The sequence below is a fragment of the Hylaeus volcanicus genome, chromosome 2 (genome assembly GCF_026283585.1).
Source record: "Hylaeus volcanicus isolate JK05 chromosome 2, UHH_iyHylVolc1.0_haploid, whole genome shotgun sequence".
Taxonomy (NCBI): Eukaryota; Metazoa; Arthropoda; class Insecta; order Hymenoptera; family Colletidae; genus Hylaeus; species Hylaeus volcanicus.
This window is the reverse complement of record NC_071977.1, coordinates 32,449,881-32,466,380: the sequence shown is the minus strand read 5'-3', so window position 1 is coordinate 32,466,380 and position 16,500 is coordinate 32,449,881. Positions and strand designations below refer to the sequence as shown.

The following is a 16,500-nucleotide window of genomic DNA, read 5'->3' as shown; positions in this document are numbered from 1 at the left end:
AGGGGCGCCCACGGAAGGGCCCCGCAGAAGAGGGAAAAAGAAACGCGCAAGAAAGGGGAGGGGTGTCTCTATTGAATGGTAGACGAGCGGATGTAACGCTTTCGTGGACCCTTCGCTGTCCCTTTTAACAATGATATCTCAGCTCGCCGCGGCATGGGAGAACCGTGAAATAAAGTCAAGCTCAGCGTTGCTCAGACGCTCGTACAATGCTTATTGTCGTCCCCCAGGAATGCGGGGAGCTCGGTATTGTCGGCGCACGCCAAATGTATATTCCCCTCCTTTAGCACTGGCATCAGTGTTCACGCTGGGCGTTATAACGTTCTTTCTTCACCGCACAAACCCAAGCGCCATCATTCTCTTATTGGGTCGCATATTAACGTCCATTCTCCCTTCGGAGTTTCTGCTATACGATTCGATACGTTGGAATATGTCGAATATCTCGTGTTCTACGCCGCAGAGGTTCCGTGGTTACACCCGGCATTTTTCGGATTATACGCTTTTGTCGTTGTCTCTTTTTTATCTCAACGCTGGATTTTTACAACACGAAATTATTAACTCTTTTGCGACTTTACGTACTTGGAGAAACGTAGATTGTACTTTAACGTTCTAAATTTATAGTGCGTCCATATGGCCGATTAGAATGTAACGATAGACTGTTGCAATTCGGAATAAATAGTCGACAAAATAAAATTAACAGTCATAGCAGAGCGTGCAACGGGCGCGCTTAAATACGGCTACGCGGAAATCTTTATTGCAGAGTCTGGTTTAATTTCAAGCTTAAAATATGACTCTAGCGAGATGTAGAACAAGATCGATATATCCTTGGCCGAAGTCGGGGTGACCTTTGGTTTAAATTAACGCACCGTGTTCCGTCACCTATTATTGTACGGACCGCAAACTCGGAATAGTACTTTAAACTACATCGGTACATGTTTTATTCGCAAATGCGTTACACGCAAAAAAAAGCATCGGAATAGACGCCCTCCTCCAGGTGATTAATTTCATTCACCAATTAAAGAATCCTTCGGATTCAGCGCGCGTGCTGCGGTGTAAAGGTTGGGGCGAGAAAGCGAGACGACGGGACGAACATCACCCTCGGGACTCAATTCGAGTCGAGCGTAGGGCCGCTTGAATGGGTCCCAAATAGGGGCCACCCTATCTTCTTCACGGCTAAGGAACAGACAGTGCAACAGCAGAGGGAAGCATCGTGGCCAGCATCCAGTCCAGTGGTTCTTAACCATTTCAAAGTTTGCGCGCAAGACTGCTCTGAAAAGTAAAGGATAAATTTGTTCTCGACGCTCGTATCAATTACCGTATCGATATGACAGAGCAAAGAACGATGGTACATAGATTTGTAAAACTATACAAAATAGGAATTTATCAGATGTCTGTCGCTAACTATTTACAGGGCAGCGATTAAGAATCACTGGTCTAGTCGTACAATGGATCCAAATCTCACCTCAGGGTCTCGCTACAGGACCAGGACGAACGGTGTCCGCGGTACCATTAATCTCCGAGACAATGGTCGGGTTCTACGAAAAACTGAGGTGGGCCAAGGTCCGTCAGAACGAATAAAGTTACTATGGACGCTGGTCGTTTCATTCGGTCGTACCCTACGCCGTGGATAATCCCGCGGTCGAGCGCGGAAGCACGTTCGATCGCGCAAGGTACAACCCCGAGGCCTTGATCCGGCAGCGTCTACCGTGATTTAAGGAGGTGTCCGGTCTAGGACTTTGCAGGAAACAATTTCTTTTCACGTTTTCTCGTGAAAATTCTATTGTACTCGAAAGTTTCTTTCCTGTCTTCCCCGAGTAATAGGTGCTACACTACTACTCGGTAAAAGTTTGGCAAACATCGCGCGATCGCAAAAAGATCAAAGAAGTTTTTTGAAAAAGTATCGTAGCGAAACAGAAGCTGTACAGCTGATTTATCAAAATAGAACGGATCGAGTAGACCGGATTATTGTAGAAGCGTAAATATTTGAATTATTGTTACAAGGGTTAAACGAACCCGAGCTCGTCTTTACGGTGCGCCACAAGGTGCAAATAATGCCCGACGGGTACGCAACGGGGCCGGGGCAGGGGAAACCTCGTAAGCCCGAATCGGTTTACGACCTTTCGGCGCCTTGCTCGGGACACCTGCCCGCACCTCCCCGGCGGTGACTCGGGACCGACTCCCGCCTACCGATTCTTGAAAACGCGCTCGTTCATTCAGCCGAACGCTGCACTCGCCGGGCGTCGGCGTCGGCGTCGACCGTTCCTCGTTGCGTGGCATGCTGGCCATTTTTAGGATTCCGCATAGTTTGCGTGCTCGCATTATATTATTTATAATTTATTCATATTTTAAATAATAATTCCCGAATACACCTCTGTTTTTCAGATTGTTGTTAGAAAGGAAACGAAGAAGCCGCAGAGAAGCCGAGATGCGTCAAGTCTAGCATCCCGCGTCTGGATGATGTATCGATGGTAGTCAAGGGTATAAACGCAGAAAATTACGAACGTGGGGCATCGGGGGACGGCGATCAAACACAGTCGGATAGCATGTTTCTGTTTCGTTTGAGCGGCTGCGTCCATTTCTCTGCGATAAGTTGCTGCGGCGCCTTGGACAGGCGCCAGTTGCGCAGAATTCTGAAATCAGACTCTGGTTTGAAAGGGCTTAGCCGTCGAGGGAGGTAAAAGTAAACAGGAAGCCAGGACGGTGTTGATTGTTTACATTACAGGATGCGTAATTCATAGGAATTTACGGACAGTAAACGATCCCTGTAGTACGTGTAACTAAAAGTATATACGCTATTTAAGAGGCGCAAGGCTCTATCCACTTGTTGGAACTACTCGACGGTTAAGAGACACGGTTGGCACCTCTTAGACGGAATTTACATAGTATCGTCAATAATATAAACAACCTTTCCCTCGAATCCATCGATGCCGAGGGTGGTCGAGGGAAAATGGAATCGAGTTTATTTTTAGCTAGACAAAAACTTCGCCCCTTCTCGAAAGATATACAGCAACGCAAAACTTATTCGAGCAACGCGTTAATTCGACACTACCGAGGGGTCAAACTCGAAAGTGTTTCCGTTCATTCGTTACGGGACTGTCGCTCGAGTATGGTCTCACGATATTTTTATACTCCATTTATCTCGAAAACGAATGGCCAGTTACGACCAAAAGAGAAGTTTTTCCAAAACCAAAATAGCTCGTCGAGACCTACAATTTGAGATGCAAAGTTGGGTATAAATCCTCTTTATAGGATTATTATTAGCTATATCCTCTAAATATGCTAAACATGTGTACGTCTAATCGCTACGGAGTAATATTATTATAATATTTATATGAAACGCACTGCGCAATTGGCCACGATCATAATCATCGATACAAGACCGCGATTTCGTTTTCCACCGCGCGTTCCAAACGCTCCTTTAATCGATGCAGAGAATATACGCATATCGAACGGAGAAAAATTCGTCAGCCGATAGCGGTATTTTATTTACGACGTCGGGACAAATTCATTACGATAAGAAACGGAATAAAAAAAAAAACAGTCGGCGAGCCGCGACCGGCAACGAGGTCAATTAATTACGGCGCCGCGTAGGAAAAATTCAAATGAATACAGACTCGACGTTGGTACCCCTTTTTTTCCTCTTCCGAGTTAAACACCAGTTTCTGTCGTCGCCGCGTTAAATAATGTCTGACAAACGAGTGGCTCCGCGTTGACTGCAGCCGATACGAACTTCCTGATTGTTCGACAAATTTTCACGCGTGTTGAAAGGTTATGTACACGAGGGGATCTATCGCGAAGGTAATGAAGGATCAGCTGCGGGCCCTCACGTTCAAGGGAACTCCAACTGCTTGTTTGTTGACTCTGTCGTTTAACTGTCAATTAACAGAAGCGTGGAAGAGAAAGTTCCTTGAAATATTATCTGGTTCGTGAAACTACCTCTCTATTTTAGTTTCTCGGAAACAATTTCATGTTCCGTCGATAATGGTATTATGTCACCGTGCACTAATAACGAGGAAAGTAGATGCAATTCGGCGCGCCGTGACTGTTCGCCACGGTGAACCTTTAATTAACGCGCGAGTTCGATGTGCGTGGACCTTGAGCGTTCCTCGGTGCTGCTACTTATGCGAACTCGATTACAGCTTTCAATACGCATAACGCAGCGTTCGGTTTCGCAACGACAACGTTTCGTTGAAAATCGACAGCTAATAACAGTCGATTTACGTCACGACGAGAATAACCAAGGCCGACACGGCGCCGAAAGCACGAACTTGCAGCCATAACCTCGTTCTAGGCATGCGAGAAATTTTGGCGCACCTATCGGACATTACCATACATATCTATATCGGTTTCGCAGAGGGCGCCGCTGCGGAATCCGCGCAATGCGGTCAACCTTACTCGAATTCTAATCAAAGCACGGATAAAGCAAAATTCCATTTCGAAAAGAAAACGAACTATGAATAATCGACCATTCGTTATCCTCTTTATCCTTTACTCGTTCAATAAAAGTTTGATTTTACACCGTAGAAGGAATTCAAGGAAAGTTGGTTAAATTCGTCTCGGATCACGGTATTCGGCTTGCGTTAATAATTTCGTCGGTTTATGTAAACATTTCGCGGATAGAACATACACACCTGACCTAAATACATATATGCATTACTCTCGATGACCTGTCGATGTTTTTATGTAAAAAAAAAAATGCACGGTAAAAATGTATCTTTGAGAAGCATCGCAATGAAAACATATTCGATATTGTATTCAGCGTTATCGTCTCGGGTATCGATGTCTCTATAGTTGCCCTGTATGCGAAAATAAAATGAAGCCAAGATTCTAGTAATTACTTTTACGCGTGAAATAAAGATAGAAAAAAAATTCCTTCAAAACAGAAAATTAAATTGTATTATAAATGTATAAAATCCGCAGTCTAATTATCAATAACAATACCGCCTAGTTCTCCAATCAACGTCTCAATACTTTCTTCCACATGCCAAACACAATTACTGCACTGTTTCTCGGTTATCGAATCCACTGTCTCTAAGAATGTATCGTTCGTGTCGCTAATCTTAACGGTCGTGTTACATTAGACTACGGAGTCTTGCAAATCTGGTCATATCAAATCTGTGTCATGTCGCGTAAATATATTATAATAATAATATACCATAAATACACTGCACAACTACGAGGAGAAGGAGAGAGAGAGAGAGAGAGAGAGAGAGAGAGAGAGAGAGAGAGAGAGCGCATGCAGGCGCCGGCGCCGCTGCACGAGCACGTTACACGCGCCAAGGAAGTACATATTATCCGTCCCACGTAAGTATTCAACGTGTGTACTCTTTTTTCCCTGTTGTTTCCCACACCGTATCTACATCTTTCTCTCTCCGCCTACGTTTTCCGACTGTCTTGTCTCCTTATTCTCGTCTCTCGTGTAGCGAAGCTTTTTTCTCATCACCCCCTCCACGTTTCCCATTTCTAGATTTCGCGGGCCACTTGTGGCAGTCGACTCCCTCTGCCCCTCGAAGCTCAACGATTACCTTTCGGGGTGAGTTTACGCGTGATTCCAACGAGCGCAAAAACTTGAAAATAATAAATATTCCTCGAGCGCTACCCGGAATTAACCATTATTTACTCTTAGCGTGTTCCTTGGCGCGAAACTGACCGGATCACGGGCTCTCGGTTGAACGACCAACCAGCTCGATCTCATCTTTCCGTTCCTTCCGCCCTTCGTATTTGTCCTACAGACTAGGGGAGACGGCTGTTAGACGTGAAATCGATCTTAATTCCGCGTGGAAACCGAACCTGGTGTCTGGCTGTCGGTGTCAGACATGTTTGATTTAGAACGCTGGTCCCTGTATCCTTTTCCGTCACTGTAAATTTCGAATGATTGCAGAGGTTACAAGAAAAAATTCTGAGACGCGACTGGAAAATGGCTATGAAAGAATTTACAACCAATTATGCGCTTCCGACGAGCTGACGATCATAACAAGCTGACGTTTACGAGGTACCGTCGGATCCGTTTTGTTTAACGATAATATTTCAGGACATAGCTCGTGCGAGCGATACCTAAGCGCGTCGATCATGGGACGGAACCAACAGTCTGTTGGCAACAGACTCCTTCTAGTTTCAAAGAAGCATTCTTCATTTGGTTTCATAATGCTATCAAAATAATTAAAAGTTTTCTTTTTGCTTGTATTTAAAAACGATATTCGAATAGCGACTTTCGAACAGACCATTCGAATTTAATCGTAGCATTCCGATACTCGACGAGAACTCGATTAGCTATACGAATAGTCTCAGCCCTGCACTCGACACCCTCGCTAATTAATACATACTAATAGACACGTTTCGAACGCGGCTCGAAGTATTATTAATGTCTCCGCGGACGGCTCCGTTCTAATTTGCTATGGTCGCGCTCGATTTCTGCCGCTTTATCGGTCTCGTTGCTCTCTCTGATAAATGGAGACGGTTGACACGCAGCCGGAAAAATACGAAATAACGCGAGATAACGTCAAGACCGTTCGTGAGCCAAGAATAGAAATCAACATTAAAATTAACCGCGTTAAACCGTGACTGATTACAACATCAATGAGTAATCTAGTCGGTGTGAACGCGGATGCTCTCGGATTTCCGCGAATTTTCTGGAAAGCTTGGAATTCGAGACTTGCGACGAGATAACATAAGATAAGGTTACACCGTTTGTTTCGGTAGCCCTCTATGGGCGATGGGAAGACATTTACGAAACGTTTTCCTGACTATGCGAGCAATTTCATACGAAAACTATACTCGTGGTACTACTCTTAGGAGTATATTAAAAGCTATCTCTTATCTCCGCATCCATCAGTCTCGGGGAGTTCTCCGTCGCGGCGACGTACATGAATATGAAATACGCGTATGCAAATAAAGTGTTGTTAACGTATGTGCATAATCGGTGCAGGTACACACCCTGCGCATTGATTCAGGCCTACGTGTTCGGTGCAGAAACATTCGTTCCTCTGCATCCACTAAGACGCGCATTCTCTTGGATCTATTAGTCCGCGGTTGTTGCGCGAGGCATGGTCTTTCTCCCAAGCGCCTCGAAAAAAATTAGATCGCAAAATCTAGATGTAGAAAATTAAATCGCAAATTCCGATCTGTGTTGCGCGTCGAATCGCGTCGCAAACGTCCCCGCATTGATTTATAAATAGAACATTTATCGCGGTTGATTCTTCAAAAAAGAAAACACCCAATAACGAAACGGTCGTAAGTTACGGTCGTCCGCGAAACGGTGTCTAAAACCAAGCGTTGCTGCGTTCCGCTGTACGTAGCGTCGAGACGTTATTCGTCCCACACGTTCCTGTCGTTACGTTGCACCGCCGTCGAACCTTCCCATGGTTTATGTCGAATGCGTTTTAGCCAGTGTGCACGTGTTTATGTAAATCTCACGCGTACGCACCGAGTGACTTACACCTTGGAACGTTATCCGACGGTGTGAAGTGTGAACATTAAGAACGTCGTGGGACGGCAGCACTTGCGCGCGCTCGATGAAAAGTATGGCTGACACACGTTCGCACCCTCCCGCCCCTCCAACACCCCGTAAAACGAAAGAAACGAGACGATAGGGTCGATCAAAAGTTACTTATAACCACGGATATCTATACTGTACCTAAATCACCAACGAAGCCTCGGTGCATGGCCTCAAAAATATGTACTAAAGAAATACGAAGGATACGATCGTTAAAAATTTGTCCAAAGATTTATAAAAATCTCTAAAGAAGACGGGAGATAAATACCGCGAGTTTGTCATCTTCGATTTTCATCTTGGAAAATGGAAAATGTCAAAGGGGATCCGCATTTAAACGGCACGCGAAAACGCATATGTCTTGCTGTCTAGACGACAACGATTTCCATTAATCGGATTTGCATGAGTGGCAATCAGGCGTCAATTAATAGTTGAATTATACGACATTCTTGTACGCGTACGGATTTACCTGCATTCGCGTTCTAAACACGACTAAATTAGCTGATATTCCTTATGGTCGATTCCCACCAGCGTTCAAGAGACACAGATCACCGTTGAAACTTTATAGTTATACCTGGCCATACGCTATGAACGTCTTTAGCACAAACAACGCGTACATCGAGTTTTAACTGCCGGTAGTAGTTGGGGTTGTACTGTTTGCAAGAAATTACCAACAAAACCGTGTACAAGTTGTCTCTGATAGTAATTTCATTGTTCGATGGAAATAGACGACCGTTAGCTACAGTGACGATATCAGAGCTACTCGCTTTAAGTGAAAAATCCTAATTATGCAGATAATTCCGTTGATATTACCTTCTTAGAAAAAGTTTGCTGACCTCTGGTTTGCAGCGCTAGTGGAAATCGAGCTTTATGCAGTATACCACCCACACACACGCTCGCTCGCACCGTTGCGTCGCGTTTCAACGTTTCACGGCACACACGCGCGTCGACAGATGGGAATGTTGGCGCCATTCTCATAGCGTTATGCATATACGCGTCTATGCATGGCACAACCGAACGATGATGAGGCAAATCGAATCTCGTTTGCGGCTAGACGACTGTACGTCGCTGTAAATCTGCTCGAGATCTCGCGTCGATCGGTTTGTTTCAAATTGAGGTTAAGGAACAGCTTTTATCCTCTTTTGAAAATCTATCGAGCTCGATGAAAAATTATGTCGTACGCTTCCACCGTATTTCGTTATCGGAAAGAAACATTCGAGATCTCTCGAAGGTTCGATTAATTTTGTTTCCCTTAAAAACTATCTTATGTCGTTTATTTGTTCGTAAGTTGACTCTCCGGCTCGACGAACCCTCTAAAATTCTAACTCGGTCCATATTCCAGGATCCGCTCCTTCGGAATTTCGCCCGACGGCACCAACAACAATCTGGTCTCAAGACTTGGAATAATATTTTCCCAATGTCCGAGGGAAATTGATAACCAGCGCCACGTCGAAGGGAAAACACAGACGGTCGTGTAAACTCAAACAGTTTACCGTACGGTGTGCACAGAAGCCACCGTGAACGCATACGTGTCGGGATTTGAGAACTTTCGAGAGCACATTTTTGGCAACGTCATTCCGCGAGTACAAAATGGATGGAGCGTCCATTGGGGGGCGTTTACACGTGTCGGTAAAATCTAAAGACAAGAATGGAATGTCTAGAGTAGTCTTTATTAATTTCACAGTAGGCATACATAATTCGGTTTTGATATTCATAGCGAGAATACGGCGATAGATATAAAGTGGATCGAAAAAGTATTTGGTAGTGTCATAGGCTGCACAAGTAAGACTTTATTTCTTAATAAAGGAAAAACAAGTCGAGTCGGTGATTGGCGTAAAAAAAGCATCATAAGTGTTATGCCCGACACGAGATGCATCATGCTCGTTAAAGCTTTCGCACGAAGGCTGTCAGAAATTTCTTCGACGTGATCTAAATATAAGGTTCCGCCAATAACAACGATTGCGCCGACAGATTTTTATATTCGACGATGGTGGATCCGTTTTAAGAGTCTTCACCGACGTGGCGATGGAAAGTCGAGACTTTGAACGCTTTCCACGGTGGACGGAAAAAATAAGTAAAGGAACTTTACGATCCCCTCGGTTATAAACGCGAATACACGCCGTATAGTTTCAAGCACGTGCTTCGAAAACTTTATATCTCGTCAGGCAGCTATTTACTTCTGTACTTTCAACTTTTCGCAAGAATTTCTAATTTATGTTACACAGGATACCATCGTTGCATAATAAATAAAGAGTGTACAAAGCACTCTTTAGAAGAGCTGATATATTTGATTTTATTTAGAATATCGTATTTTGAATATTCTGAATAAAACGTAGTAGGTATTCGATAAAGTGAACAAATTTCTGACACATCAATTTTATCGACGAACATATGAAATTTTAGTAAAACGATCGGAATCTAATTTTATTTTAGTTTCTTATTTCAAAAGTTCGTTTGACTTTGGCAAATTAAGGATAACCTCAAAAACAGTACCGTTAAACTTGTGCGGTTGGTAACCCGAGACCTCTGTCGATAATTTCTCCATATAACTATTCCGGATATTCAATATTTAACAGTTAGACACGCGCACATTTTCTTAAAATAAACATTTAACGAAATATCAATTGTTCGAACGGTAGCGTTCCACGTTACAGATTTGTAAACATCGTCACGTTGTTTCAGACAAACAGCTTGTACAACTTCGCACATACTCTTCACTCGGATTAAAAATAGCTGGTACAGTAACACTTTGCAATAATCCCTCAAGTAGTCAAGTTTTATAAGCACTTAACCTGTGCGCCGTAAATGACAGGTTCGACGGTGGCGTTACAACATAATGATAAAAAACTACTACATAAGCGTCTTGCAAAGTGAAAAAATGAGTCGTGTTCCAGGTTTACTTTCCAATCTGCGCTTTATTTATGCTGGTGTAAAAAAATTTGACCAAAAAATTCATATACCGCCCCGTGAGCGACGCACGTATGTACACATACACGACGTAATAATGATAACCTCCAGAGGAGGTTGAGCGATAGTGTCAAGAAGTGTATATACGGTTACCGTGCGAGCAATTACCAATTTCGTGAAGGCTGTTCTTGCAGAGCAGTTTGACAGAGGCGAAACTCTCTTCTTCAAAACCCTTCGATATTAGTATATTTTCAAATTAGAGCCTAGACTCTAAGTGTACACTTGGATATTGCGCTTTCCTTACCGTGGACGAGCAGCAGTCGAGCCTTTCGCTTCGCTATTTGTTATTTGGGGATCTTCCAACAGTTTATGTCGTGGTTGTGAAAAAACGGCGCGATTCGAAAGGCTGCGACGACGAGTAACCTGAACGGTTCGTTATTGCCGACGGGAAGATGCCTGGCGCCGTCTGCGAGGCATATCTATCACAAACAGCTTCGTCTGACATTCAATACGTGATCGTTACTCTTTCGCAGGTTGTTAATAATTCTAAAAATACGAGGGGCACCGGCTTCGCGCCGTTTCACAAGCTACATTCACATCGCGAACGGCATACGCGACGCGCGGGAACCATAAGCAAGTGATGGATAGGAAGTACATTGAATAGATACAAATGACAACGTCGCCTTCCGTTTGATTGAAAGCGCCATCTTTTTTTTTGTAATGGTAGTTTCCACGGAAATAAAAAGCGTGACGATTCGTTACTGCATCGATATCATAGTTTCCAATACGAGGTAATTCTTTTCTGAAATAATCGTTTATTTAGTTGCGACAACTGTCGCGAGACTTTTTCGAGTAAAACATCTTAACCTCTTCGACTGGCAAATAATTCGATGTAAGCTACGAAGAGTCAAGAATTCTATCTCGTCTAATCTAGCGTGTCGGAATTTTTAACGCGAACAACTAAATTGATTAAGTAATCGAATAAATTCAAGAACTTAATGCTTTTTATTATATTTACCTAATTTATATACCGAACAAATACTTAACGAAACCGGATTTACTCACACGTCTAATTCACACAGTGGAAGTTAAATGACAATGCATCGTATTGGATACTTACTCATACAGCGAAGGTTACGCGCGGGAAAATGTCACGACACTGAGGTCATGCACATGAGAGAGATGTCATGAATGCAATTTATAAGCATTTAACCCATTTATCGTTGTCGCGGCGATAACGCAACAAATATATGTAAATTTCAATATCGATTCCCGATCGTCTGTAATCAATCACCCAACCGTATAAATAACCCTATGAAGTAATCAGAAGTTCCAAGCGAATCAACGCACACTAAAATGAACGAATAAAAAATAAACATATACAACTAACCTTTACAATCTTACCAAGTTTTCTTCTTTATGTGTAATGAACTAATGAAAAAAATACGCAGTTGCTTGTTATTTGCAATTTCTTAGCGGCAATCTTATAGGTTTCAAAAGTAGCAGCATTCCATTGCCAGCGAGATGTATGAAATTTAAGTGTAAACAAATATTAAATTCATAACGATTGCATATCTCTTTTGATAACGGGTCGTTGACTTGCGTGCCGGTAATAAAACTTTATCGACACACCTTAAATATTACGTTCTTTATTTTTGTTCTGACAGAGCTGCGGAAATAATATCCTCGTTAAAATCCATAATTATCTTTAGTCGTTAAACACACACACACACACACACGTTATTAAAAATCGAAAGAAAATATCTTTCACACACAATCTACGAATAAAACTGTACCGTAAACGTCTCATTTTTTTTTTGTCGTTTCTCCGAACAATACAAATTTATAATTCGTAATTTATCCGTAATTAAATCATAGATTAGATCAATAAAAAATAGGGGAAACTTAATAGACTAAAATGAAACATGCGGTATGGGCAGTGCGCAGTCTTTAGTAACGAAAAAAAAGTAATCGTGCTCGTAACTGAAGTACCATCGTCTGAATGAGGGATGCGTGCAGGCTGATCGCAAAGCCACGAGGATAGAGGTGCATTTGCTTCATCTGTTTATAACATATATGTATATGTATGTATGTGTATATACATCTGTATACATATGCATGTATATGAATATATTTATATATATGGTTTGTATGTATTCGCGTGTGTATATATATATATATATATTTCTAAATTATTGTTTTCGCATCAGTGCAGAATCCCTTTATCCTGATCATTCTCTGCACAATATGCATGCACCCCAAACCGAGGGCTCTATATATCCTATTTATAATCAGCCAGAACAAAAACAAACTATTTTAACGGCAAATAACACATAGACTACATAAAGCACAATTACAGTATATTTCACAAATTGTTTAAACATTCATATATAATTATACGAATCTTCGCATATGACGAAAAGGCGATTTGATCAGTTAGGGGAAGATTATTTTGTAAAAACAATGTATTTCGAGGACAGGAAAACATTAGGAGATTGAAGGGCTTGCGAAAATGGCTTCATCTGGTAAATTGCCATGCCAGTTTAAATTGCTGGCTTAAAAATTGCGAGGCCTATCTCTCATTGCAGCGAGAGGTTCTTTCCTAGTTTTTCTTTTTTAACTTCACTTTTTTAAGCATCTTTCTCTCACTTTCTTCACGTCTTTAAAAATGATTCATCTCCATTTCCCGCCACGATCGATGCATAATTTCGGAATGTTGACAATAATCTAATTTTACCTTATCAAGGTGCAATAAATAAATGATATCTCTTTTACACTGAGATATACATGGTTGGCTAACTGTTAGTCTTATTGCGAACAGGTGAAGGAGGGTGCAGTTCTGCACCTGCCAATAGCCAAGCAGTAAGACAACCATTTTGTATAGTTTCGTTTTGCATTTTTTTCGACGTATACCACTGAAAACTTAAAAAAATAGAAACAAACTTTTGTAACTAGAAACAGTAAGTCATTGCACCGTCAGTTACCACTCACTGCATTTGTCATGTCAACTGATGGGCCAATGTGACATTTGTAATGTAATGGACAGAGCAACATTCTCTCATCTATTGATCACATTTTTATCATCATATTTATATAATGTAATGTACAATATGCAGCTACATTATGATAATCAGTATGTCCAACGCGTTCAAACTGACAACACCGTGGGTACTTCACTTTTTCGTTCTTAAATTTTTTTTCAAAGATATTCAAATTATTAATTAACGAATGTGTATTGTATGTTTCAGAGTTAGGTACTTTAATACAATTACTTCCAAGTTTTCCACTTTTCTCGTGGTATCTCTGTGTAAAAAGTGTAACTATAATGCTAATATAATAATAATTATAATAATAAGTTGCACAAGGCAATAGTCCTGTGTGGCCGTTCGAATGTGTGCTTCCGGCCGTTTCCCCACTCCCCTCCCCCCAAAAACTTCCTGGCACATTGACAACTTTCGATAATCTTTCCACCCTCCACTTTAGATCCAAGAGATCTTGCAGTTTGCACTTAGTATTACCTCTTTAACATTATTACTCATTCATGGGGGGGACAGGTGTGCAGCTGATGTTTATGATGTTAATATAGCAACTGAATGTTGACGGAACGATGTTCCAATTAGCGATTGGCATTTTTGAGCTGATTGGAGAGCCAATCGAGACCCTCGTAAAGTCCATCTCCACTTGTGGCACACGTTGCTTGAATGTACCAGTTACGATTACGAAGAGAGTGCAGGCCCAACTTGTCAGTAATTTCTGCTGCATTCATTGCATTTGGCAGATCCTAGAATAACGCTCGTTTATTATACGTGCTTCAAAACATATAAACAGACTTCGCTAATTGATTTCCTTTTAGATCATAGTTTCATTGTTAAATTTCCTCTTGGTATAAACCCAACATGTTTATATAGAATATTATTTACACAACAAACGATACGCGTCTTAGATTTTGAAACGTTTTGTACGTTACTATACTACTATAAAATATATACGAGTCTACGTATATTAATACATTTAAAATTGTACTCACTTGTTTGTTAGCAAATATAAGGAGTACTGCATCTCTAAGTTCATCTTCTGCTAACATTCTCATCAATTCTTCGCGCGCTTCACCGATACGTTCCCTGTCATTACTGTCAACAACGAATATCAGCCCCTGTAACCATATTACAATTAATAAATGTGTAAAGAATATCAAATATAACTAACATAAACAAAAACAAACGAAGAACACATGGACAGCATACTTGTGTATTCTGGAAGTAATGTCGCCAGAGAGGTCTGATTTTGTCTTGGCCACCCACATCCCATACAGTAAAACTTATATTCTTGTATTCGACTGTTTCTACATTGAAACCTAAAATTTAAATTCAAAATTGGTAAATCTCATTGTGCAACATTAATTTATAGAACGCCATATAATTACATTTACAAATAAAATTTCATATTTACCTATAGTAGGAATTGTAGTAACAATTTCCCCTAATTTTAATTTGTACAGAATTGTGGTTTTACCCGCTGCATCAAGACCCACCATCAAAATCCTCATTTCTTTTTTGCCAAAGAGGCCCTTAAATAATGTTGCAAACATGTTCCCCATGGCTGGTGTTGGTTATTTAAATACCTATAACAAATTAAAAATCAAAATTTAATTAGTAACAGAACCAGGTTACAAGTTAACAGTTTACAATATTGTATGACATTATCGGTTCTTTATTTTTCTTAATAGACAATATAATGAAAATATAGTAATACGAAGTAATTTACAAGCTCGCATTATAGATAACCGATATCTTATTTGGAATGATGAAATAATTAAATAAATTAATGCTGGATCAAGAGTATTATTTAACAATATATAAAGGCGTAAAACACGTTATCACGAAATTATAACTTTATTATCGTTCGAATTTGGTACTTAAAATTAGTCTAGAAAGAAATATGCTCGACATATGTAACTCTATACGACGTACGACTAATCGACGTGCAACAATACGTTGGGGTTTTAAATTCTTTCGGGATGAAAAAACTATGATAATTACGAATGAAACGAAAAAGAAATAGGTAAAAACGATCGGGGCGAGTAAAAAATTCGAGACACATGGATGCGAATGAACGAAAGAGACACGTTTCACGAAAAAAACTGATATTACGCCGACAGAGCCAACGAGCAGAAACATGCGTAAAGTACCGATACGCTGCTGACACAAAGCCGAAAAAGCTAACCTGCACATTTACCAAGTGTGCACGACGAATAAAAGATATATTCTGTGTAACGTGAATGATAGATTTCGGATTAACGAGAGAAATAAACAAAAAAAGAAAAAGGACAATGTGTAGAAACACACACGAGATGTTCACGCTGCCCGCTATTGATTCTCGTTTTAATACATCGCTATGATTATCGGACTAGCATACCGTTAGAGATCACACTAGAGTCTTTTGTCGGTGATCTATGCACTTTTAAAACGTGATCGGCTACCTAAAACGCCAACACCGAGGTATTGCGAGCAAGGCGGAAGATATTGTGCGGTTTGCGAAGCCACTGCGTACACCCGGTTGTCTGTCACCTTCGACCTACTCCCCAGCGAATCGTCGAAAGGTTCCCCGCTCAAACTTCCATATTTATAAACGTCGTCTGATTACCGAGACTTTCCCCGTAATGTCACGTCGCTCGTATAAGTCACTTGCGTTACTTACGTTTCAGTAAAAAAGATTATTTTCACGAGAAACGATAAAACATAAAACCAACACTCTTCGAAAAGTACCGTATGTCAAAATGGCGGACGTGGAAAGGATTCATGCCTTATGCCACGTATAGGGCCCTCAAAATTCACCGATTGGTTAGACCGATCACGTGATAGAGAAAATCTTGGATGATTCGCATTTACTACGATAGGTGGCGAGACCGTGACGAACTCGGTAAGTCATCAAAAATTCCGTAAATGTGTGGGTAACCAAGCGAACCAGTAGTGCATCAGATTTTCATGGGGCCCCAAGCAAAACGAAATTCGAGAACTTGCGAACAAAAAATATTTCTAAATTCTATCTCTTCATTATCGAAGCAACACGACAAACAAGTTACGTAACCTACAAATAATATCTCGGAA

The 16,500-nt window shown here is 41.2% G+C and overlaps 1 protein-coding gene across 3 annotated transcripts; it reads right to left on the bottom strand.

Annotated features, from left to right (window-relative positions):
* Positions 1 to 12,022: 12,022 nt before the first annotated feature.
* LOC128872304 (ADP-ribosylation factor 1) lies at positions 12,023 to 16,240 on the bottom strand. 3 transcript variants are annotated; one of them, XM_054114862.1, is made up of 5 exons: positions 16,091 to 16,240; positions 14,843 to 15,014; positions 14,638 to 14,747; positions 14,421 to 14,546; positions 12,023 to 14,174 (listed from the first exon to the last, which is right to left on the bottom strand). In XM_054114862.1, exons 2-5 carry the CDS (start codon positions 14,988 to 14,990, stop codon positions 14,010 to 14,012), a joined length of 549 nt encoding a protein of 182 aa, XP_053970837.1. In that variant the 5' UTR covers positions 14,991 to 15,014; positions 16,091 to 16,240; the 3' UTR covers positions 12,023 to 14,009. The 3 variants fall into 3 exon arrangements, with proteins under 3 accessions (XP_053970837.1, XP_053970838.1, XP_053970836.1); XM_054114863.1 differs by lacking the exon at positions 16,091 to 16,240 and adding an exon at positions 15,873 to 16,076; XM_054114861.1 differs by lacking the exon at positions 16,091 to 16,240 and adding an exon at positions 15,809 to 16,075.
* Between the last annotated feature and the right edge of the window lie 260 nt (positions 16,241 to 16,500).

What these genes read in the sequence shown, in the direction of transcription:
- LOC128872304 (XM_054114862.1), bottom strand. Translation starts at nt 14,990, where the DNA reads ATGGGGAACATGTTTGCAACATTATTTAAGGGCCTCTTTGGCAAAAAA. An exon ending in ATTACTTCCAGAATACACAA is followed by an intron (nt 14,547 to 14,637) that starts GTATGCTGTCCA and finishes ATATGGTTACAG; the next exon opens with GGGCTGATATTCGTTGTTGA. An exon ending in TTATATTTGCTAACAAACAA is followed by an intron (nt 14,175 to 14,420) that starts GTGAGTACAATT and finishes GCGTTATTCTAG; the next exon opens with GATCTGCCAAATGCAATGAA.